At 38.6% G+C, this 26281-nt stretch overlaps 1 protein-coding gene across 1 annotated transcript in view; it reads left to right on the top strand.

Moving 5' to 3' along the window:
• Positions 1 to 26281, top strand: part of LOC150089465 (uncharacterized) — a 1372165-nt gene that overhangs the window by 359584 nt on the left and 986300 nt on the right. The window contains exon 16 of the mRNA XM_090389992.1: positions 6067 to 6111. Within this exon, the coding sequence (XP_090246118.1) occupies positions 6067 to 6111 (45 nt within the window). The remainder of the gene's footprint in view (positions 1 to 6066; positions 6112 to 26281) is intronic.

A 26281-nucleotide genomic window follows, 5' to 3' on the forward strand; every position in this document is an offset into this window, starting at 1 on the left:
CACCTAGAAGGCTTCAGCGCCCACTGGGGAGGGGTGGTACTGCCCACTTTGAGAACCTATGGTTTAGATAAAGGACGAGATTTTAAAGTGGAGTGTGGGATAAAGGATTCCATTCGTGCAAGAATAATTTCACTGACATGATCTGAGCAAATGTTGACATCAGAAGTTTTGAAACAGTAATCTGACCAAGGAAAAGAAGAAAAGAAATCTCGCAGGTTATCCCATTTTGCATTCTTGTAATACACAAAGAACACGAGGTTGGGAATAGCCGTGAGATAAAGGCTCCGTTGGAGAACAGACATTCACCAAGTAGTGATCTGAAGTGCCTAAAGGACTTCTCACTTCAACCGTGTACTTAGAATGGTTTGTTTGTGAGAAAAAGATCAAGCGTGTTGGCTGTATGATTAGGATTGTCCAGTATTCTTGTAGGTAAATGAACAATCTGTGCAAGGTCATTAGTAGTTGCAAAAGCCTCTTCATCTCGACCAGCAAGGGCGGTGTGACTAGAAAACGGAAACCAGCTGGAGTTGTGAACATTAAAATCACCAAGGAAAATTACCTCACTGTTAGGAAAGTTGGACTGAAGAAGTCAAGTTGCAAAGACAGGAAGTCAAAGAGCTCCAAGTGATTAGTGGAGTTGGGAGAACGGTAGAGACAACAGATGAATTTAGCATTAGCATTAGTAGAGGCATTTGATGCAAGAAAGCAAGCTTATGCAGCATCAGCCAAAAAAAAAAAAAAAAAAAAACCCACTTCCACTTCACCCCTCTGTTCGTTCAAAATACCTGTCCAGCTGAGCCTTAAATTTATTTAGGCTATCAACCTCCACCACAAGGGATAGAAGTCTGTTCCACCAACCAACCACCCGCTGGCTAAAGGCAAATTTCCGCACGTCTATCCTACATCTGTCTTTCCTCAATTTGAATTTATGCCCTCTCAGGTGATTTTTCTGAGCTAGAGGAAGAATCCCATCAGCATTGAGCAGGCTTAAACGATTCAAGGCTTTATACACCTCTATCAGATCACCTCGCTGGTGCCTAGTCTCCAGACACTGTAATTTGCAAAACTTAAGCCTTTCTTTGTAAGAGCACCCCTTTGTTCCATTCACTAATCTTGTTGCCCTTCTCTATACTCGTCAGCAGCTCTACATCCTTCTTGAAATGAGGCCTCCAGACCTGTATACAGTACTCTAGGTGTGGCCTGACCATTGCCTTATACAAGGGAATAATCACCTCCTTATCCCTGCTGGAAAAATTCCTGTATATCATTGACAATACTCCATGAGCTACTCTTGCAGCCCGTCTGCACTGCTCAGAGAACTTCATATCTGCCTGCACAACCACCCCCAAGTCCCTTTCATTCTCTACCACTGTCAGTGAAGTACCACAGAGTTGATACGTTGCTCTGGGGTTGCTGTTTCCCATGTGTAGTACTTTACATTTGTCAATGTTAAACTTCATTTGCCACCTCTCAGCCCATCTGCTCAACCTTTCCAGATCCTGTTGCAGCAGCATAGTGTCAGTAGTGTCCTTGACAACCCTGCCAACCTTTGTATCGTCTGCAAACTTGGACATTAAGCTTGATATACCATCATCAATATCATTTATAAATACAGAAACAATAATGGACCCAACACTGAGTCCGGAGGGACTCCACTAATAACATTAGTCCACGATGAGCAGTGTCCATTGATTACCAATCTCTGTCTTCTCCCCCTCAACCACCCCTTTATCCATAGCAGCAATTTGCCTCCAATGCCACACTGCTCCAATTTGTGTAGCAGTCTTCCATGTGCAACAGTATCAAAAGCCTTTCTAAGATCCAAGTATATAATATCAAAGTTATTCCCTGCATCCAGTTCTTTTGTGACTGCATCATAGTATCCAATCAAGTTGGTCAGGCAAGACTTCCCCTTAACAAAACCATGCTGTGTCTGAGCTATAACTGAAGTCTTGTCTAAATGATCCTGCAGTGCTTCTTTAACCAGTGCCTCCATTAATTTTCCTGAAACAGAAGTTAAGCTCACAGGTCTATAATTACTTGTGTCAGCCTTTGATCCTCCTTTGTGAATTGGGGTCACATTTGCACATTTCCAGTCTATGGGTACCTCCCCTGAGTCCAAGGAAGCTCTCATAATTATTTCTAAGGGTTTGCTTACTTCCTTTGCTGCCTCCTTTAATATAACTGGATAGATCCCATCCACCCCGGGTGCCTTTCTTGTGTTTATCTTCAACAGTTTCTCCTCCACTTTACTCCCAGTTATTTCAAGATTCTGTAGCTTACTGCTAGAGTTGAATACACCTCTGGCATTCCCCTTGCTGTATAACTCCTCATGTGTGAATGTCGATGCAAAATATTCATTTAGTTTGTTAGCTACCTGAGCAGGATCATCAACAGTTGACCCATCAATATCAAGTGGACCAATCTGATTCATCCCCTTCCTTCTAGAGTTTACATAAGTAAAGAACTCTTTGCTGTTTTTCTTTGCATCCCTTGCCAAGGATTTCTCGTAATCTGCCTTGGCCTGCCTAACCTCCTTTGTAACTTGGTTGCGTATTAACTTGTATCTATCATAGGCTTCTGTGTCATGTGTTAATTTGTAAGTATCCCATGCATTTTTCTTCTCTGCCATATGCCTCATTAGTTCATCTGACATCCATTTTGGCCTAAACCTTGAACAATATTTCTTAGTTGGTATGTAAAGCCTAGTAGCTTCCAAGATAAGTTCTTTGAATGCTTCCCATTTTGAATTTGCTGTTGGTAACATCATCAGTTGGTCCCACTGTATAGAATTTAAATACTGTCTCAGTCCATCGTAGTCGCCTTTATGGAAGCAATAACCCTTTCCTTTACCCCTAATGGTAGTTACCTCTTTGAGTAACTCCCACTTCAGCACACTGTGATCACTGCCACCTAGTGGTTCATTTACCTGCAGATTCTTAATGCATGAAGAATCACTACTGATAATCAAATCAAGAGTATTACTCCCTCTAGTTGCCTCCCGAACATGCTGATGTAGAAAACAATCATCCAATAAAACCACAAAAGCCTTGCTAGTGAGTGAGTGACCAGCCCCCAAATTCCAGTCAATATCTGGGAAATTAAAATCTCCCATTATAAGACTCTCTGATTTACTGGCCCACTCTATTTCCCTGTACAGTTCCTTATTATACTCATCAGAGTCATTAGGCCTATAGCACACTCCTACTCTCAATTTTGATCTCCCAATGCTTATGTCACACCAAACTGACTCAACACTGAACTGTCCAGCGATGTTGACTGGCTTCACTTCCTTGGTTTTTATGTGTTTCTTAACTAATAGCATAACCCCCCCCCCCCCTTCCTATCCTGTCTATCCTTTCTGTAGACGTTGTACTCCCCAAATTGCAGTTCTGCATCCCTTATATCTGTGTGACACCACGTCTCTGATATCCCAACAATATCTGCCTTTGATGTTTTGAGCAATACCTCAAATTCATCAAATTTATTTACTAAACTCCTAGCATTGGTGTACACGCAAGTATACCTGCACCTGTTTCTATTCTTAGCTACCCTAACACAACCCATGTGTTTACTTGTACCGCAATGGCTCCCAGCAGTCTCTGAAATACCATGCATCTTGTTTTTCAGGCTTCTGCTCATTCTAATAGAAGCAGTGCAAGAATCTCTTTCACCTCTGCCAGTGGCTACTGTCAATCTATTGGTCTTTGTCTCCCCCCAAGCTGGAGTTGTGAACATTAAAATCACCAAGGAAAATTACCTCACTCTTAGGAAAGTTGGACTGAAGAAGTCAAGTTGCAAAGACAGGAAGTCAAAGAGCTCCAAGTGATTAGTGGAGTTGGGAGAACGGTAGAGACAACAGATGAATTTGACACAATGAGGAGAGAGATTTTAAGCCAGAGAAGATCAAAGAGAGGAGATTCCAAATTGCCAAGTCTCTGACAATGAATATCAGAACGGACATATGCACAAGTACCACCTTTGAGGCGAAAGGAATCATACAGCAAATAATTTGGTCATCTGAGATGAGCAGTAGTTGTATCAAATGATAACTGAGATTCTGTCAGAAAAAGTACATGGGGTTTGGCAGACTGCAAGTGGAAATGGAAATCGTTGAGATTAGAATTGAGACCACATATATTTGTGAAATGAATTAGGAAGTGCTTGGGAGGTTTAGATCTTTTCACAGATAAGCTTGCTCTATTAATTTGACAATTCATGGTGTATTCAATAGTAAGAAAAAGTGGGTGGGACATGGATCTTGGTGCAGCTGCATGCTTAATTACTGTCATTAATCCCTGTGCCAACCTTTGTATCATGAAGTAATGAAATTTTTGGATATGGCATACACATGGTAAGAATATACCCAGATCCTTGACATAATGCGGCCTCGACAATGCTCCCCGCATACACACTACTCGGACTCCCTCCAGTCACTGGCAGAATTGAGGTAGCAAGATTATACACTAGCTTACGTAGCCTCCTAGAGAGTTACCAATAGGTTCGGTCCGGTGTACTAACTAGCGGCCAGATTGTGAACACTGTTTTAGAGCTGTACCCTTGAAATGTAAGGAATACTGGATCTCGTCGTGATGTTCATCATAACCTCAAAAGTCATCAATCATACTGCATGATGGAAGAGATAGAGAAGGATTGACCGGAACTTAGCTCTAGAGACTAAACATGGGTTCCACCACTTCAAGCCTCCAATAAGCAAAGCGGTGGTATTGCACCGGTTGATGAGTGTCATCTACCACCTAGTACTGCCTGGTAACATAGAGGGGCGGCATTCCTCCATGTGGTGTGGGCGCCACTCTGACCCCTGCTTACGTCGGTTTATAACTGGGTGGTCACCCACCATGTGCTTGTGCATGGAGGTTATACCCAGGATTACTAACAGTCCCACCATCGTGAAGATGTGAGCAGAGGATTTGGCTGTCACAGACCGTCTGGACTGCGTCGAAATTGGGTTCGCTTGACTCGAGTATCACCCGAATATCAGTTCCATCAGCATTTTAGACTCCCAGGTAGCAAGTACAGCTTGTGTGGCATATCTGAGGGAATGTCTGTGACAACCTCAAGGACTAAGTGTAATACCACACAGTTGATATGCTACTCTGGGCTTACTGCTACCCATATGCAGTACCTTGCTTTTGTCAATGTTAAACTTCAGTTGCCATTTCTGATCCCATGTGCCCAATTTTTCTAGATCTTGGTGCAGCTGCATGCTTAATTACTGTCATTAATTCCTGTGCCAACCTTTGTATCATCTGCAAACTTAGACATTAAGCCTGATATATCCTTATCAGTATCATTACTAATTATATGAGGGAGTCAACTGATGTGATAAATACATCTGTAATTCTTTCCAGGTAATCTGTGCCTAAGGTTAGTGAAGGAAAGTTTCTCTGGAAAGTTTTGAAGTTTTGAAATTTTTTTATCCTCCTTCGTTTATGCAGAATTATGCTTTCTGAAAGAGACAGTGATAGAAGCTGTGAAAAGACCACAACTTTTGATCCTGATCATGTTGGCTCAAATTTCATGGTGTTCCTGAAAGGTAAAAAAGTTTTGCAGAAGGGTCAGATGTTTTTTTGCAGGAAAGGTTTAAAAAAAACTGGAGCATTTCCTCCGTAGCCAGGTGGGCAGGAGCAGTAGTGCGTAGCACACGCTTCTTGATTAGACCAGCATTTGAGCCTGTGACCACCAAATACGGAGGATGTGGAAGGTCAGGGAATGACCACAGCATATCCCCAGCCTGTATAAAGGGTGAGAGTTGGTGTCAGGAAGGGCATCTGGCCGCAAAAATTTCATGCCAAAAACAATAAAAACGCTGACCCCATATATAATGGGAAAAAGCAAGGACAAAAAAAAAAAAAAAATCTTATGTACTTCTGTTGGATTAATTAGATTAATTAGAAGTTAAGTTTTCATGAAAATTATTATATTTGTATTTAAGATTAATTAATTATTTAGAAGTTAAGTTTTAATGAAAATTATTATATTTGTATTTAAGTTAAAATTTTATTACCCTACAAATAACTATTATACTTTGTTTCATTTGCTCAGGGAGATGAAGGTCCTCCTGGACTTCCTGGATTGCCTGGAGAGATGGTAACTCATATTTATTATACATATTTTATTAGAGAAAATTTTTTGGTAATGGTTGGATTGCAAAGAAAATTACTTGTAAATTCTATATAATGAAATGATATGGATATATAATGAAGTTTTATTAAAGGACCTTTTTCAGTATTTATTTATTACAGCAAGTAAGTATGCTAAATACAGTTAATTCCAAAATGCAGTTACCCTTTGTTTTGTGTCTGCTTAAATTTTAAACTGGAAATCAGTTTTGACAAATTAAGGAATCAGTAAGGGAAAAATATGGTGGCACCCTACTTGCCTGCTAGATTCACTCATTAATCTGACAATCACTCTGTCAAGCACGCAGTTTATTGTGTTATTTTATTGTTTGTTGACTCAATAAAATTCACCATATATTACAGCTGCATTTCAAGTCAGTTAGTTGGATGCATAATCGTATTGCCATTAGTAACTACAGATCTCGAGTGCATTCTATCAATGATGGTAGAATGCATTTAGGGTGCTGGTGTGCATAAATGGTTACCTGCATAGGGCTTTAACTTTTATTCCTCTGTATGGTGTATCCCTTTGGGCATCACTGTTCTTCTTTGTTCACTGTTCTTCCATGTAAACCTCATACAAACATTTCTGGATAGCCACCCTAGTTATGTTGCCCACTGACAAGCATTTTGGTAGGCACACACACAACTATATTTGGCAGCAGAACCACATTTGCTTCACAGCATAAAATTTAGAAAGCATGCTCACTGATTTACTTACACCAGTGGCCTAAGAGAATACCATATGTAATGTTTAACTTGTATTAAAAATTGCTTTAATTATGCTATCAGATATGAGGAATTCCCTTGGACCACTGTAATGGGAGACCTCACCTAAAAATGTCAGAGGTGTATTCAACTCTAGCAGTAAGCTACAGAATCTTGAAATAACTGGGAGTAAAGTGGAGGAGAAACTGTTGAAGATAAACACAAGAAAGGCACCCGGGGTGGATGGGATCTATCCAGTTATATTAAAGGAGGCAGCAAAGGAAGTAAGCAAACCCTTAGCCATAATTATGAGAGCTTCCTTGGACTCAGGGGAGGTACCCATAGACTGGAAATGTGCAAATGTGACCCCAATTCACAAAGGAGGATCAAAGGCTGACACAAGTAATTATAGACCTGTGAGCTTAACTTCTGTTCCAGGAAAATTAATGGAGGCACTGGTTAAAGAAGCACTGCAGGATCATTTAGACAAGACTTCAGTTATAGCTCGGACACAGCATGGTTTTGTTAAGGGGAAGTCTTGCGTGACCAATTTGATTGGATACTATGATGCAGTCACAAAAGAACTGGATGCAGGGAATAGCTTTGATATTACAGGCATACCTCGGTTAACGTTACCTCTGATAACGAAGCTTCGATATAACGAAGTCCGCAATTTCAAGCCCCATTTAACATTAAAAAAATTTTCCAGTTTAATCACCTGAAATCTAAACAAACTGAAGAAATCACGGAAACCTTTGGGGCTTCTCGTGGTTGGTTCGAGAAATTTAAAAAACGGGCCAGGATTCATAGTGTAAAATTAACAGGAGAAGCTGCAAATAAGTTTCCAGAAAAGCTAAAGGAAATAATTGAAGGTGAAAATTTTCCACCAAATTTTGTGTTCAGTGTTGACAAAAGCGGTTTGTTCTGGAAACGGCTAGCAACAAAAAGCTTCATTTGTATTGAAGAAAAATCAGCTGCTGGGTTCAAAGCAGCCAAAGACCGTTTAACGTTACTCTTTGGATCAAATGCCTCTGGCGATTATAAATTAAAATTGTTATTAGTTTACCATTCAGAAAATCCGAGGGCGTTAAAAGGTAACATAAAAATGAATTTACCTGCAATATGGAAAGCAAATAGAAAACCGTGGGTTGCCAAGGAGTTATTTACTGATTGGTTTGTTAACCACTTTTGTCCTGAAGTAAAACGGTATTGTCAAAAAAACAACTTTGAAGAAAAAGCTCTTTTGTTGTTAGACAATGCTCCGGGACATCCTACTGATCTTAACACGTTGGACACATGCATTCCTGTCAAAGTTGTGTTTCTTCCAGCAAACAACTTCCCTGATTCAACCATTGGATCAGGGGGTAACAGCATCATTTAAAGCTTATTATCTGCATCGAACATTAAGCAATTTAACTGAACTAGAGGATAAAGAGGAAGTGACAGTTAAAACTTTTTGGAAAAACTGCACCATTAAAAACATTGATAGTTCTTGGAAAGAAGTCACTAAGAAATGCTAAAATGGAGTTTGGCGCAAAATATGGCCAGAAGTTGTACTAGAAGAAGAAAATAACATCCAAGAAATTAGAAATGAAGTTATCCAGATGGCTCAATCAATAGGTTTCGAAAATGTCGATGAAGAGGATGTTAGAAATTTATTGAATGCAGAAGATGATGGTTTTTCAGTGGAAAATTTAGAAAACCTTGTTAACAACGAAGACAAAGATAATGAAGACGAAGTTAAAGAAGTTCCTGCCGAAAAAGTGTTAACAACTAAAGATTTAAAAAGGTGCTTAAATGACATTGAAAAAGTTTTAAATTTTTTTAGTGAAAATGATCCTGATTTAGGAAGTGCTATTGTTAAGCGATCAGTGTTAAATGCAATAACTCCGTATAGGCAATTGTTAAATGAAAGAGAAAAAAAGCATAAGTAATCAACTTTAGACTCATATTTTAAAATGTGATTTCACTTTGTATGTAAGTTGACTGTTTATTTAATAAAACTTTTCTTTGTTCGAAAAAAAAAGCTTTTCATTTTCTTTACGTAGGAACGTATCCCTATTCTGGCCATAGTATTTTTACCTCTGAAAACGAAGTTTCGCTTAACGAAGTAATTTCGTGGAACGCATCCTATTCGTTATTCGAGGTATGCCTGTATATACTTGGATCTTAGAAAGGCTTTTGATACTGTTGCACATGGAAGACTGCTACACAAATTGGAGCAGTGTGACATTGGAGGCAAATTGCTGCTATGGATAAAGGGGTGGTTGAGGGGGAGAAGACAGAGAGCGGTAATCAATGGACACTGCTCATCGTGGACTAATGTTATTAGTGGAGTCCCTCAGGGCTCAGTGTTGGGTCCATTATTGTTTTCTGTATTTATAAATGATATTGATGATGGTATATCAAGCTTAATGTCCAAGTTTGCAGACGATACAAAGGTTGGCAGGGTTGTCAAGGACACTACTGACACTATGCTGCTGCAACAGGATTTGGAAAGGTTGAGCAGATGGGCTGAGAGGTGGCAAATGAAGTTTAACATTGACAAATGTAAAGTACTACACATGGGAAACAGCAACCCCAGAGCAACGTATCAACTCTGTGGTACTCTACACTGACAGTGGTAGAGAATGAAAGGGACTTGGGGGGGTGGTTGTGCAGGCAGATATGAAGTTCTCTGAGCAGTGCAGACGGGCTGCAAGAGTAGCTCATGGAGTATTGTCAATGATATACAGGAATTTTTCCAGCACAGATAAGGAGGTGATTATTCCCTTGTATAAGGCAATGGTCAGGCCACACCTAGAGTACCGTATACAGGTCTGGAGGCCTCATTTCAAGAAGGATGTAGAGCTGCTGGAACGAGTACAGAGAAGGGCAACAAGATTAGTGAATGGAACAAAGGGGTGCTCTTACGAAGAAACGCTTACGTTTTGCAAATTACAGTGTCTGGAGACTAGGCACCAGCGAGGTGATCTGATAGAGTTGTATAAAGCCTTGAATGGTTTGAGCATGCTCAATGCTGATGGGATTCTTCCTCTAGCTCAGAATAATCACCTGAGAGGGCATAAATTCAAATTGAGGAAAGACAGATGTAGGATAGACGTGTGGAAATTTGCCTTTAGCCAGCGGGTGGTTGGTTGGTGGAACAGACTTCCATCCCTTGTAGTGGAGGTTGATAGCCTAAATAAGTTTAAGGCTCAGCTGGACAGGTATTTTGAACGAACAGAGGGGTGAAGTGGAAGTGGGTTTTTTTTTTTTTTTTTTTTTGGCTGATGCTGCATAAGCTTGCTTTCTTGCATCAAATGCCTCTACTAATGCTAATTGGCATAAGATATAAGATGCCGACTACATAACCTACATTCCACATAAGGACATCTTATATATTATGTAGTCTAGTCTACATCATAGAAGATGTTGACTGCAGAGCTTGAAGACTAGGCATGTCAGTGATGACCTGATAGAATTATTTAAGGCCCTTAAAGGAATAAGTATGAGTGAGGACAGTATTTTCATGTTTGAAGGGGAAACTAGAGCAAGAGGAAAAATATAAAATTTTGACAAGCTAAACAGCAGAAGATTAGATCTTATTTATTTCACATTCATGTAGCGTGTTATTGATCATTGGAATAAGTTGCTGGCACCTCTGTAGCCAGGTGGGCAGGAGCAGCAGTGTGTAGCACATACTTCTTGATTAGAAGAGGGTTTGAGCCTGTGACTACCAAATACGGAGGATGCGGAAAGGTCAGGGAATGACCACCGCATATCTCCGGAGCAATATGGCCTTAGTTGCTAATGCTCCTAAAAAAAAAAAAAAAAAACAAACAACAAACCAAAAACCAAACAGTAAGTTGTCTTCCATGGTAACTGGAGAGAATCCGTGGAAGTTCAAGGCAGAATTGGATAATTTTAGAAATGGGCAAATTGTGAGTGCCTGTTTTTTTTTTTTTTTTTTTTTTTTTTGTGCAGAATAAGTTTGCTTCCTTTTATAATTTTTTTTTTGATTAATACTAATGCTAAAAAAAAAAGTTGTGTTTGGTTTTTTTTTGATATGAGGTAAAGTAAACTTTTTTTTAAGGAAACGTTTTAAGTAAAAGGAAATTTTTTTTTGTTGTATTATCCACTAAACAATTTCACATTTTTTTAAATGATAATATTAGTTTTAGCATTAATTGTGGCAAATGATGCAAGAAAGCAAGCTTATACAGCATCAGTCAAAAAAAATTTCATTTCACCTGTCCATCCTCTCCAATAGATTGTCTAGTTCTTCCTTGAATTTAATCAAATTATCCACAGCCACAATAATGATGGAAGCTTGTTCCAGCAGTTTACCGTCCGTTGGCTGGAGACAAAATTCTGCACCTTTATTCTGTAACCATCCTTCCTCAGTTTGAATTTATATCCCCTGATGTGCATAGCCTGAGCAAGAGGAAGGATCCCATCAGGATTGACTTTTCCCAAGCCATTCAAAGCCTTAAATACCTCAATTAGATCACCTCACAGGTGCTGATATGTAATGTCGATGGCTAAGTTAATAAAGTTAATAAAAAATATACAAAACAGATTATGTGTATGCCATTGAAACAAATATAGTGTGATTGACTTGTATTTGTTTTCTGAAAAATAACTTTAGTTTATTTGAATGTATATTATGTAATATGTCATATCCTACTGTGTATTATTTTTGTCTTAGAAATTTTCTCTAATACAGTAACATCATAAAAATTAATAAATCTGCAACTAAGTAAATGTGTCTGCTCGAATGTATATGTCCTAGATGGCACCTCCGTAGCCAGGTGGGAAGGAGCAGCAGTGCGTAGCACATGCTTCTTGATTAGACTGGGGTTCGAGCACATCACCACCAAATACGGAAAGGTCAGGGAATGACCACCGCATATTCCCGGAGCAATATGGCCTTAGTTGCTAATGCTCCAAATAACAAACAAATATGTCCTAGCTCAGTGGTTCCCAAACTACCGAGATCTGGACCTCTTCATAAATAAAAAAATTAGTCATGGGGTATTATCTATCAAAATGTAATACCCTGTGACTAACCATGGGGGGGGGTATTATATTTTGTTAGTTAAAAGTTTGTTAGTTATGTCTTGTTAACTCTTTTTTCATCTTTATTTTATTTTCTGACATTGTTTAGTCTTATATTTGTAAAAACAATACCATTACTGACTTAAACACATGAGCCATATATCCAGGGACCTATTCTTGGTACAGGTTATGCAACCCCAGATTGCCCGAGCACTGCTGTATTCCCCTTCTTCCAATTACTTTTTGCTGTTCTTAAACACTACATTTTATATCTCATGTGTGATTAGGCTGGCCGAAAGCAATATTTGAGATACTAATTTTCTGCTATCGCTCCTTTTTTTCTTCTACAACAAAGTTTAGTGTCTTTTTAATGCTACTTTGTTAGTTATTGATTTCTCTCCTTTGCTGGTTCATTTGCCTCATTTGTTAAATTGTCGACTTGCCCATCACACGGGTAAGGTTTTCTTTGATCTATTTACACCTTCTTCCCTCCCTCCCTCCATACGCGAGGTTACTTTACCTTTTATAAATTTGCTGGGAACTACCAGCTAACTTCTTTGTTCTCCAATACAGCCTTGATGTGTTTGCTTCCATCAGCCCATTTCACCGTCTCCTGCCAACCTCGACAGTAAGTTGTCATATTCTGGCTATATCTTTTTGTCTTTATATTACACTTTCTTTGTTAAAATTCAAGTAGGGCTGTTTGCTATTCATTCAAATTTTTCTTAAACTGGAATTAATTGGTATTAATTTTAGTTTAATTTTGCATTTTACTTTTATTTTTATTTATTTTAGAATTATATTTGTTCGGTTTTTTATTCCTTTTCTTTTTGGTCTCTGTCAGGTTGGCTATGATATATACGTCTGCTTGCTTTTTTTCTGCTACGTGTATATCATAACAGAAACAGAGGCTTTGCTTTTTGCTGTATTTCCTTTGGCTGTTTTGGTTTTGGCTGCCGGCCCTTGATGACATAGTTAAAATCTTAGGATCTATAGCATTAAGTACTATTTGTATATTTTCATTTATTTTATTTAATTTTATGTAATCTGCTTTTATTTTTCAGGCACTTTTTAATAATTTTTTCCGTTAACTACACCTGACAGGTCAGCACCCCTATCCATACACTTATTGAATATATTTGTCTATATTTCACTATGGTTGGGTATTTCTGTGTTCTGGATCCATAAAAGAGCACAATATATTATTAATTTTTTTGTTCTGTATTAGATGTTCCAATTTTTCACTACAACGTATTATTATTATTATTAATTATATAATACAATAGAACTTTGATTGTCCATCAGGGTACGGGACCGAGACCATGATGAATAATCGAATAGATGGATAATAGAATATGTACATTAAAAACATTATACATACAATAGACTGGGTCATCTAACTTGTTTATTTTATTACATATTACATAAGCTAATGAAATTTAATTAAACTTTAATTATTATTTATTTTTTACCAGGTCATCAAAAAATCATAGTACAGGTATCTACATACATACCTATTTTTAATATTTTGACTTAATATTTTGTCTAGTAATGTGATAAAAAAAATTTAAAAGAAAACAATATTACATACAACATTGTTCTAATGTCATTAAAGAAATTAAAAAAAAAACAAAAAAAAAACAATATTATATACAACATTGTTCTAATGTCATTAAAGAAATTTAAAAGAAAACAATATTACATAATTAAATTTCTTTTCTAAAAAAGTCAGTGAATTTCTTTTGTAAGCCTTTTGGGAGGCAATGTTACGAATTGTACACAAAAGTAACGAATTGTACACAAAAGTAACACAGTGGTTCAAGGTACAAGAAGAAGCAGATGTCTAGTCTGAGTCTTTACTGACTCAGACTAGAGTCAAGCTCAACAGGGTCTTCTTTCCCCGCTGATTCTGCCAAGCCCGTTCCCTTGGCTGTGGTTTCGCTAGATAGTAGATAGGGACAGAGGGAATCTCGTTAATCCATTCATGCGTGTCACTAATTAGATGACGAGGCATTTGGCTACCTTAAGAGAGTCATAGTTACTCCCTTCTTCTGCTTCTTCTTGTACCTTGAACCACTCAATGCACTTTGACAACATAGTTTCTGCCTCAGTGGCTAATTATGTTTGTTGTTCCAGCAGCAGCAGCTTTTTCTTCTTCTTCAGTTTCAGAATCATCTGATATTGTCATCACTCTTTGCACAATTTCATTGTCGTCTAAAATTTTGCATCTGATGTCCATTTTCTCCATATCCAAACAATCATTTACTTCCTCCATCGAAATATTTTTAAAACCAGGAACATTCAAACACAACTGCAAAATTTCAATTTCTTTTAAAATGGTTTCTGTATCACTTGAATACATTTCTGGCCACAACTTATTCCAGCTTCTTTGTATTGTTTGAACTGGAACATCATTCCAGGCATCAGTGACATTGAAAATTGCATCTTTTATAGTGTAGCTTTTCCAAAACTCTATCACATCTAATTTATTTTCTGCTGAAACAAGTTTTTGAATGAACATTTTGCAATAACAGTGTTTCATACTCTCAGTCATGCCTTGATTCATTGGTTGAATGAGAGATGTTGTGTTTGCTGGCAGAAAGTGGTATGATATTTTGCCATCATCACTTTTTAAATCACATACGTGTATGGGATGAATAGGTGCATTTTCCATCAGTAGCATTGCATATTGTGGTAAACCTTTTGATGCCAAATGTCTTCCACATGGTACAAATATTTTATGAAACCAATGATGAAATATATCTTGGCTCATCCACCTATTGTTTTGTGAGACATGTTTAACTGGCAAAGCATTTAAATTAATATTTTTAAATGATCTAGGCTTTTTTGGTTTTCCTATAACAACCAAAGGCAATTTATGACTAGTGCTGACATTAGCACATAACATTATAGTGATGCAATCTTTTTGCATCTTATATCCTGGTCCCATATGTTCAGTCATTGAGGCCAGTGTCTTTTGAGGTAGTGCCTTCAAATTAAGGCAAATCTCATCGCAGTTGTATATTTGGTCTTTAACCAAACTTCGATCAGCTATTTCCTTCTGTAGTTTTTCACGATAAACAGAAATTGTTGCACTATCTGCACTTATTATTATTACTATTACTAGCCATATAGTGCAAGGAAGCCTGAGGCTTATGCTGCACCAGCTAAAAAAAAAATTTCCGAGTTACCCTGAGAGAGAGAGAGAGAGAGAGAGAAGTAGAAGGGAATCACCAAGAAAGAGATGTTAGTTAGTTAGTTAATTAGTTTTTAGGAGCATTAGCAACTAAGGCCATATTGCTCCGGGATATGCGGTGGTCATTCCTTGACCTTTCCGCATCCTCCGTATTTGGTGGTGACGGGCTCGAACCCCGGTCTAATCAAGAAGCGTGTGCTACGCACTGCTGCTCCTTCCCACCTGGCTACGGAGGCGCCCCAAGAAAGAGAAGAATGATGATGTCCAGCTCAGGATCCTAGGTGTGCCAAGCCCATACTCACCAGATGTGAGCTCCTGGGGTCGTTTCACACTCTGGTCGACAACTGTTGAATGCCTTGGCAAAACTTAAATTTGTCCAACCATCCGATGCTAGCCTTGAATGAAGGCCTTCTGCCTAGTTTTTTTATTGATTTCAGTGGCTTTTTTGATTATTATAGGTCCCGACAATGGAATTCCTTGGCTACATTTTTGAACAAACCATTGAAACATTGCAGTATAAAATTATTCATTTTTAGCAGTCTGCATTTTATGACTTTTACCATTAACGTCAGTGGTTTCTATTTTTGGCACATGGTTTTCAATTTTGTCTGCATCATGCTTTATATCATTTACTATTGTTCTTCCTATTCCATAAACTGATGCTATACTTGTAACACTTTCTTTTCATCTTTTCTTAGACAATTGATTATTTCAGTTTTTTGTGATAATCCCAACACTACTCTCTTACGTTTCTTTGTCATTTCAATGGGTTTACTAAATAAAAATTATTAAAATATGAAACAATAAAAGTACAACCATATACAGTGAGTTGTAAACAAAGACTGAGTGACACATGGTGCCAGTATCACAATTCATTACGGCATAGTGGGTTTAAGTGATGGTTAACAGAGACTGATGGTAAATAGGGTGATAGACAATCGAAGTTCTACTGTATATATATATGTTTCTCTCTCTCTCTCTCTCTCTCTCTCTCTCTCTCTCTCTCTCTCTCTCTCTCTCTCTCTCTCTCTCTCTCTGTGTGTGTGTGTGTGTGTGTGTGTGTGTGTGTGTGTGTGTGTGTGTGTGTGTGTGTGTGTGTGTGTGTGTGTGTGTGTGTGTGTGTGTGTGTGTGTGAACACTAGGTTTTCTGAAAAGAAAATTCAAAGTTTTATGTTTATAAAACTCAACTTCATTCTTATTTTTACATAAGTATATAATAATAATAATGTTATTTATCATCAATTTGCTATACATAGAATGAATAATTTGACCCCAGTTCTGCAGGGTGCATTTCGTGGATCCCCCTGGAATGGGCCTACAAATCCTCATGGGTCCGCAGACCCCAATTTGGGAAACACTGTCCTAGTACATGCATTTGAGTGGATGTGGTTCCAATAGTCTTCCACTGACCTTGATATGGAGAGTTGTGGCTCTGTTACAGAACAGGATGAGTTGGCTTCAGGTGGGGGGAAAACAGATTTGGAGGACCTGTAACTATGTTTGGGGAGGGGTGTTATTTTGAGGACTCATGCTAAATCAGTTACTTTTTTGGTCGTTAGTTCAACAGTTTTGTGGGGGTGATATACCAAACATAGTATATGTTGGTATATCACCAACAGTATATCACACATAGTATATCACACTATATCATAGGAACTGGTGCATTAGTTATTATTGTGAAATTATGGTTGAAGAAATTTTATCTTGTGGGAATAGATAAGTTTATTGGAAATTTTTACCATCTTTTTTGATTAATTAACATAATAAATTGTGTTTGACAAATAATTTAATCGTCTTGGTCTTGTTCGTTAGCTTATTTTTAAATTCAGCTAGTGATTTTGTGAATTATGATTTATTATTCATACTGCTATGTATCGGTGTTTTGGTGCGAATATCTTAACACTTAACTAGTAGTGCAGTGGAATAGTATTATTCAATTGTGATAAATAAGTAGCTTGAAGGTTCTGATCACTTATTAGGCACACATATATATATATTTTTGTTTTCAGCTAAGAAATTTAACTTTTTAATAAGGATATAACTAATTTAAAACTGCAATTGTTACAGTATAGCATAATGTATATCTTGAACTTGATAGCATAAGGTATAACTCAAAACTTGATACCATGAGATATATCGCTGCATTTAGGAATCTGTTTGCTTAGTGTAGTATTGTCAGTTAATAAGTTAATTTTTTTAATTTTCATTGTTGACTACTTAAATTGTAATGTAAAATTTAAATGGAAATCATACCACAGAGAACAGCAGCAAAGCAATGGGCATAAAGTAGTGGGAGTGCTGTGGCTCTGGGGAGAATTGAAGGAGGCGATTCTCCTACAAATGACAACCTAACAAAATGAGCAACTCATGCAATGGTCACCGATTTCCCCCCCTTGGCATGGTACAGCCAGGGGGGAGATGTGTTTGTGTGTATGTCCAGTGCAGAGTGTGTGTGAAGAAATCTCTCATCAAGCTCTCAGCTGCCCAACTCAGCACCAGCCAGGACCGACACTTGTGCATCAAGCAAAACAATGGCAATCTCCAAGGCAGAATGCGCTGGTCTCACAGGAGGCATTTATTGTTGGTGGTGCTGTTGTCAGGGAAACGGGAAATATATTGTACGAAAGAATTGGTGGAATTGGACCAGGGTTTGTCTGCCAGGGACAAAAGAAGATGACATTGTAGAGCAGATGTCATGTTTTAAGGGCACAAAGGTTATATCGTTGGTGTCACAAAAACTGGAACATCGGCACTAATGATATTAAGAGTAGGAGATCAGAGGACTTACTTAACAAGTACAGGGCAATGTTGGGGAAAAGTCATGAGTTAAGATTGAATTTGAAAGTGTCTGCAATTCTGCTCAGACATGATATGAGGGATTACATGTTGTGAGAGCTTTGTTGATTCATTCGGCCCTGAGAGAATGTGCAAGGATCATGGGGTAGAAATTTTTTACTGTGGTTTGTGCTTGTTAACAGGAGAGACTGCTTTTACAGAGATAGGATACGCTTAAATATAACGGGTGCAAGAATATTTACTGATGCTATTGAGGCAGTAATAGGTGGGTTGGAAAACTGCTACCTTTTGAGGGGGGGATACACAGATTAATAGCTTAACTAGAGCTGTGGACAGAGGTGAAATTCTTGCAGTACTACTACTATTGGTGCATGCAGCAGCCCAGAAAGCAAGGTGTCTTGGTCTTCAGGCCTTGCTGTGGGTCATCATGGAACAAATAAATACATGGGCTGTGTTAGGGTAATGAAGAGTAAGAACATGTGCATGTGTGCTTGCACATAGCTAATGCCAGGAGCATTGTTATTTATTTGTTATTTGGTTTTTTTTAGGAGCATTAGCAACTAAGGCCATATTGCTCTGGGGATATGCAGTGGTCATTCCCTGACCTCTCCGCATCCTCCGTATTTGCTGGTCACGGGCTTGAACCCCAGTCTAATCAAGAAGCATGTGCTTGCTACGCACTGCTGCTCCTGGCCACCTGGCTATGGAAGCGCCCAGGCGCATTGTAAATAAACTTGAATTTGAAATACTGATTAAGTCATCAAATGCCGACATTATAGGGATAGCAGAGACATGGTGTCACTTAGATATAAGTGATGTAAAATTTAAATATGGGGAGTACAATGTATATAGGAAGTACAGACAGATCAGGAGGGGTGGATGGGTTATGCTCTTAGTTAAGAAGCATATTAAATCTAAGGCAGTGCATCCAGTCGACATGGGTGACCAGTGCAATGTTGAGTCAGTTTGGTGTGATATAAGCACTGAGAAAATAAAATTGAGAGGTGTTAATGCCTAATGACTTTGATGACTATACCAAACAGCTATACAGAGAAATGGAGTGGGCCAGTAAATCAAGATATCTTATTATGTGGATTTTTACTTTCCAGACGTTGACTGGAATTTGTGAATTGGTTACTCATACAATAGCAAGATTTTGTAGATTTTTTGGATGACTGTTTACTACAACACCATATTAGAGAGGCAGTGAGAGGAAGCAGTACTCCTGATCTGGTTACCAGCAATGATTCTACATGTATTAAGAATCTGCAGGTAAAAGATTCACTGTGTGGCTGTGATCACAGTGTACTTACGTGGAATTTAATTAAAGACTTTCTATTGTCAAGGTAAAGGGAAATGCTTTTGCTTTCACAAGGGTGATCTCAGACAGTTTTAAAATTCTATGCAGTGGGACCAACTAATTATCTTACCAACAGCAAATTCTAAATGGGAAGCATACAGTGTAGTAATCGTAGATGCTACTAGGTTTTTTGTACCAACTAAGAAATACTGTTTGATGCTTAGACCTAAAAGGATGGTCAGTGTCTCAATAGATGATTGGTAAAGAAGAAAAGTGCATGGAATGCATATAAATTATCAGGTGATTCAGAAGCCTATGGTAGATATAAATCAATCTGTAATCAAGTCAAAAAGAAGGTTAGGCAAGCTAAGGCAGATTATGAGAAACCTCTGTCAAAGAATGCAAAGAAAAGCAGCAAAGACTTCTTTGCTTATACTAACAGTAGAAGGAAGGGATTACATTGGGCCACTTGATGTCAATGAGTTAACTATTGATGATCCTGCTTAGGTCGCTGACAAAATGAATAGGCATTTTTCATCTACATTCACACATGAGGAATTCTTTAGGGGAGGGAATGCCAGAAGTTTATCAAACTCCAGTAGGGAGCTAAATGACTCTGATAACTGAAAGGAAAGTGTAAGAGCTGAACATTAGCATTAGTAGCGGCATATCATGCAAGAAAGCAACTTATGCAGCATCATCCAAAAAAAAAAAAAAACACCTACCATTTCACCCCTCCATTCGTTCCAAATGCCCTGTCCAGCTCAGCCTTAAATTTATTTAGGCTGTCAACTTCCACAACAAAAGATGGAAGTCTCTTCCACCAATCAACAACCCACTGGCTAAAGGCAAATGTCCACACATCCATTCTAAAACTGTCTTTCCTCAATTTGAATCTGTGCCCCCCTCAGGTTCTTAATCTGAGCAAGAGGAAGAATCCCATCAGCTTTCAGCTTGCTCAACCCATTGAAGGCCTTATACACCTAAATCATATCACTTCACAGGTACCTACTACTCTCCAGGCACTGCAATTTGCAGAACTTAAGCCTTTCTTGGTAAGAGCACCAATTTGTTCCCCTCACCAATCTTGTTGCCCTTCTTTGTACTCGTTCTAACAATTCTACATCCTTCCTAAAATGAGGCCTCCAGACCTGTACACAGTACTCTAGGTGTGGCTTGACCATTGTCTTGTATAATAGGATAATCACCTCCCTGACCCTGATAGCAAAATTCGTATTATTCATTGACAAGACTCCATGACCTGTCCTGGCAGCCCCTCTGCCCTGCTCAGTGAACATCTTCCCTGATTGCACAATTATCCCAAGATGTTTTTCACTTTCCACTTCCCTAAGTGTAGTACCCCACAGTTGGTAGGTTTCTCTTCGGTTACTGCTACCCATATGCAGTACTTTGAATTTGTCAATGTTAAACTTCAGTTGTCAGTTCTCAGCCCATTTGCCCAACTTATCTAGATCCATTTGGAGTAGCATACTGTCTTTACTGTCATTAACAACCTTGCCAACCTTTATATCATCTGCAAACTTGGACAATAAACCTGATATACCTTCATCAATATCATTGATAAATACACAAAACAACAATGGGCCCAATACCGAACACTGAGAACTCCACTAATAACATTTGTCCACGAAGAGCAGTGTCCATTGATTACCACCCTCTGTTGTCTTCCACTCAACAATTCCTTTATCCATTGTAGCAACTTACCCTTAATGCCATTCCTCTCCAATTTGTACAGCAGTCTTCCATGTGCAGCAATATCAAAAGCTTTCCTGAAATCCAAATATATGATATCAAAGTTATTACCTGCATCCAGTTCCTTTGTGACCACATCATAGTACCCAATCAAATTGGTCAGACAAATTGGTTTCCCTTAACAAAACCATGCTGTCCAAGCTATAACTGAAGTCTTGTTTATATGATCTTGCAGTGCTTCTTTAACCAGTGATTCCATTATTTTCCCTGGAAGAAAACAAAACAAGTTAAACTAACAGGTTTTTAGTTACTTATGTCACCTTTTAGCATTAGCAAAGACATATGATGCAAGAAAGCAAACTTATATATCATCAGAAAAAAAAAAAAAAAACCCCTTATTTCACCCATCCACTCACTCCAAATGTTTGTCAAGTTCTGCTTTGAATCTAGTTAAGCTATCAACTTCTACAACGACAGATGGAAGTTTGTTCCAGCAATCAACTATCCGCTGGCTAAAGGCAAACTTCCGCGCAACTATCCTACAACCATCTTTCCTCAATTTGAATTTATGCTCTCTCAGGAGATTATTCTGAGCAAGAGGAAGAATCCCATCAGCATTGAGCATGCTCAAACCATTCAAGGCTTTATACACCTCAATCAGATCACCTCGCAGGTGCCTAGTCTCCAGACACTGTAATTTGCAAAACTTATGCCTTTCTTCTTAAGAGCAACCCTTTGTTCCATTCACTAATCTTGTTGCCCTTTTCTGTACTCGTTCCAGCAGCTCTACATCCTTCTTAAAATGAGGCCTCCAGACCTGAATACAGTACTCAAAGTGTGGCCTGACCATTGCCTTATACAAGAGGATAATCACCTCCTTATCCCTGCTAGAAAAATTCCTGTATATCATTGACAAGACACCATGAACTAATCTTGCAGACTGTCTGCACTGCTCAGAAAACTTCATATCTGCCTGCACAATTACCCCCCCCCCATGTCGTTTTCATTCTCTGTCACTGTAGTACCACAGAGTTGATATGTTTCTCTGGGGTAACTGCTTCCCATATGTAGTACTTTACATTTGTCAATGTTAAACTTCATTTGCCACCTCTCAGCCCATCTGCTCAACTTTTATAGATCCTGTTGCAGCAGCAGCATACTCTCATTAGTGTCATTAACAACCTTGCCAACCTTAGTATCGTCTGCAAACTTGAACATTAAGCCTAATATACCATCATCAATATCATTTATAAATACAGAAAACAACAATTGACCCAACACTGAACTCTGATGGACTCCACTTATAACATTAGTCCACGAAGAACAGTGTCCATTGTTTACCACTCTGTCTTCTACCACTCAACCATCCCTTTATCCATAGCAGCAATTTTCCTCCAGTGCCACACTGCTCCAATTTATGCAGCAGTGTTCTGTGTGCAACAGTATCAAAAGCCTTTCTAAGATCCAAATATATGATATCAAAATTATTCTTTGTATCCAGTTACTTTGTGACTACATCATAGTATCCAATCAAATTGGTCAGACCAGACTTCCCCTTAACAAACCCATGCTGTGTCCGAGCTATAACTGAAGTCTTGTCTAGATGATCCTGGAATGCTTCTTTAACCATTGCTTCCATTAATTTATCTGGAATAGAAGTTAAACTAAAAGGTCTGTAATTACCTGTGTCTCCCTTTGATCCTCCTTTGTGGATTTGGGCCACATTTGCACATTTCCAGTCAATGGGTACCTCCCCTGAGTCCATGAAAACTCTTATAATTATGGCTAAGGGTTTGCTTAATTCCTTTTTTGACTCCTTTAATATAACTGGATAGATTCCATCCACCCCAGGTGCCTTTCTTATGTTTATCTTCGACAATTTCTTCTCCACTTTACTCTCAGTTATTACAAGATTATCTAGCTTACTGCCAGGGTTTAATACACCTCTGGCATTCCCCTCCCTGAATAACTCCTCATGTGTGAATGTAGATGCAAAATATTCATTTAACCCCTGAGCAGGATCATCAACAGTTGAACCATCGATATCAAGTAGACCAATCTGATTCATCCCCTTCCTTCTAGAGTTCACATAAGGAAAGAACTCTTTGCTGTTTTTCTTTTCATCCTTTGCCATAGATTTCTCATAATCTGCCTTTGCCTGCCTAACCTCCTTTGTGACTTGGTTACAGAACAGCTTATATCTATCATAGGCTTCTGTGTCACCTGTTATTTTATATGTATCCCATGCATTTTTCTTCTCTGTTACATGTCTAATTAGTTCATCTGAAATCCATTTAGGCCTAAACCTTGAACAATATTTCTTAATTGGTATGAAAAGCCTAGTAGCTTCCAAGATTAATTCTTTGAATGCTTCCCATTTTGAATTTGCTACTGGTAACATAGTTGGTTCCACCGTATAGAATTTAAATACTTTCTCAGACCAACTTAGTCACGTTTACGAAAGCAAAAACCCTTCCCTTTACCCCTGATGGTAGTTACCTCTGAGTAAATCCCACTTCAGCACACTGTGGTTACTGCCACCTAGTGGTTCCTTTATCTTCTGATTCTTAATGCATGAAGAATCACTGCTGCTAATCAGATCAAGAGTATTACTCTCTCTAGTTGCCTCCCGAACATGCTGATGTAGAAAACAATCATCGAATAAATCTACAAAAGCCTTTCTAGTGTCTGACCCACAAATTCCAGTCACTCTCTGGGAAATTAAACTCCCCCATTATAAGACACTCTGATTTACTGTCCACTCTATTTCTCTGCACAATCACTCATTATACTCGTCAGATTCATTAATCCTATAACACACACCTACTGGGTTTTTCCGTTAAGAGGGGCCAACCAAATATAGGCCCATCTGGGCCTATATTAGGATTTTGTTTTTCAAATAGAAGCCAATGGGCTTTTATTGGGGAAAAATAATAACGCACTTTCTTGTAACGTACTTATATCGGTGCTCTGCGCATGCCCGTGATGTCATTGCAATAGATGTGAACTGCACGTCTTTACTCGTTGTCAGAATATTTAACCCTAAAAATGGAAAATAAAAAGTCTAGTAAATGAAAATTGTATACTATCCAGGAAAAACTACAGTTTGTGACACTTTTAAAAGTGGGGAAAAGTCAACATTCGATATCGCAACAAACAGGCATTGACAGAAAAAATCTTCGCCGTTGGTTGCAACAAGAAGCAGAATTATTTAAGCTGGTTATAAAACGTAAACACAAACATCTTGAGGGCGCAGGAAGGAAGGCATTTTATCCCGAAATTGAGAAAAAACTATTTGAATTTTTCAAAAAGGAATGAAATAAACACGGATCAGTTACCTATAACACATTGCGAAACTATATTTTCTCACCAGAATTTTGACTTAAAATACCACCTGCTTTTAAAGTAAGCAACAAGTTCTTATTTGGATGGACCAGGAGACATCGGATTAGATCACGTAAAATAATTCATCACGGACAACTGGATAATCGCGATCCAAAGGAAACGCAGGAATAAGTAAAGCAATACTTAATTCAAATAAATAACGCTACAGCAGGAATGACAAGTTATCGTGTTTTTAATATGGATGAAACTCCATGTTACTTTGACATGGCAAGAGATTGCACTCTTCACTTTGTTGGGAGCAAAAATGTTGATGGTGCAGATACAGGGTTCAGAAAAAATCGATACACTGTCTGTTTGAAAATATCATTGGATGGATGCATACTCCCACCTATGATTATTTTTCGTAGCTTAAAGAAAATTCCCAAAGTAACAATCCCCAGTGGTAAAGCAATTGTTGCTGTAAACGAAAGCGGATCAATGGACACAAGTCTACTGAAGACGTGGATGGATACTGTTTTCTGCAAGAGAGGATCTTAGCATTAGCATTAGTAGAGGCATTTGATGCAAGAAAGCAAGCTTATGCAGCATCAGCCAAAAAAAAAAAAAACCACTTCCACTTCACCCCTCTGTTCGTTCGAAATACCTGTCCAGCTGAGCCTTAAACTTTTTTTAGGTTATCAACTTCCACGACAAGGGTTGGAAGTCTGTTCCACCAACCAACTGCCCGCTGGCTAAAGGCAAATTTCCGCACGTTTATCCTACATCTCTTTTTCCTCAATTTGAATTTATGCCCTCTCAGGTGATTATTCTGAGCAAGAGGAAGAATCCCATCAATATTGAGCATGCTCAAACCATTCAAGGCTTTATACACCTCTATCAGATCACCTCGCTGGTACCTAGTCTCCAGACACTGTAATTTGCAAAACTTAAGCCTTTCTTCGTAAGAGCACCCCTTTGTTCCATTCACTAATCTTGTTGCCCTTCTCTGTACTTGTTCCAGCAGCTCTACATCCTTCTTGAAATGAGGCCTCCAGACCTGTATACAGTACTCTAGGTGTGGCCTGACCATTGCCTTATACAAGGGAATAATCACCTCCTTATCCCTGCTAGAAAAATTCCTATATATCATCGACAATACACCATGAGCTACTCTTGCAGCCCGTCTGCACTGCTCAGAATACTTCATATCTGCCTGCACAACCACCCGCAGGTCCCTTTCATTCTCTACCACTGTCAGTGTAGTACCACAGAGTTGATACGTTGCTCTGGGGTTGCTTCCCATATGTAGTACCACAGAGTTGATACGTTGCTCTGGGGTTGCTTCCCATATGTAGTACTTTACATTTGTCAATGTTAAACTTCATTTGCCACCTCTCAGCCCATCTGCTCAACCTTTCCAGATCATGTTGCAGTAGCATAGTGTCAGTAGTGTCCTTGACAACCCTGCCAACCTTCGTATCGTCTGCAAACTTGGACATTAAGCTTGATATACCATCATCAATATCATTTATAAATACAGAAAACAATAATGGATACAACACTGAACCCTGAGGGACTCCACTAATAACATTAGTCCACGATGAGCAGTGTCCATTGATTACCACTCTGTCTTCTCCCCCTCAACCACCCCTTTATCCATAGCAGCAATTTGCATCCAATGCCACACTGCTCCAATTTGTGCAGCAGTCTTCCATGTGCAACAGTATCAAAAGCCTTTCTAAGATCCAAGTATATAATATCAAAGTTATTCCATGCATCCAGTTATTTTGTGACTACATCATAGTATCCAATCATATTGGTCAGGCAATACTTCCCCTTAACAAAACCATGCTGTGTCCGAGCTGTAACTGGAGTCTTGTCTAGATGATCCTGCAGTGCTTCTTTAACCAGCGCCTCCATTAATTTTACAAGAACAGAAGTTAAACTCACAGGTCTATAATTACTTGTGTCAGCCTTTGATCCTCCTTTGTGAATTGGGGTCACATTTGCACATCTCCAGTCTGTGGGAACCTCCCCCCGAGTCCAAGGAAGCTCTCATAA

This window comes from Mastigoproctus giganteus, chromosome 2 (assembly GCF_048544385.1).
Source record: "Mastigoproctus giganteus isolate SK-2022 chromosome 2, ASM4854438v1, whole genome shotgun sequence".
NCBI classification, from domain to species: domain Eukaryota; kingdom Metazoa; phylum Arthropoda; class Arachnida; order Uropygi; family Thelyphonidae; genus Mastigoproctus; species Mastigoproctus giganteus.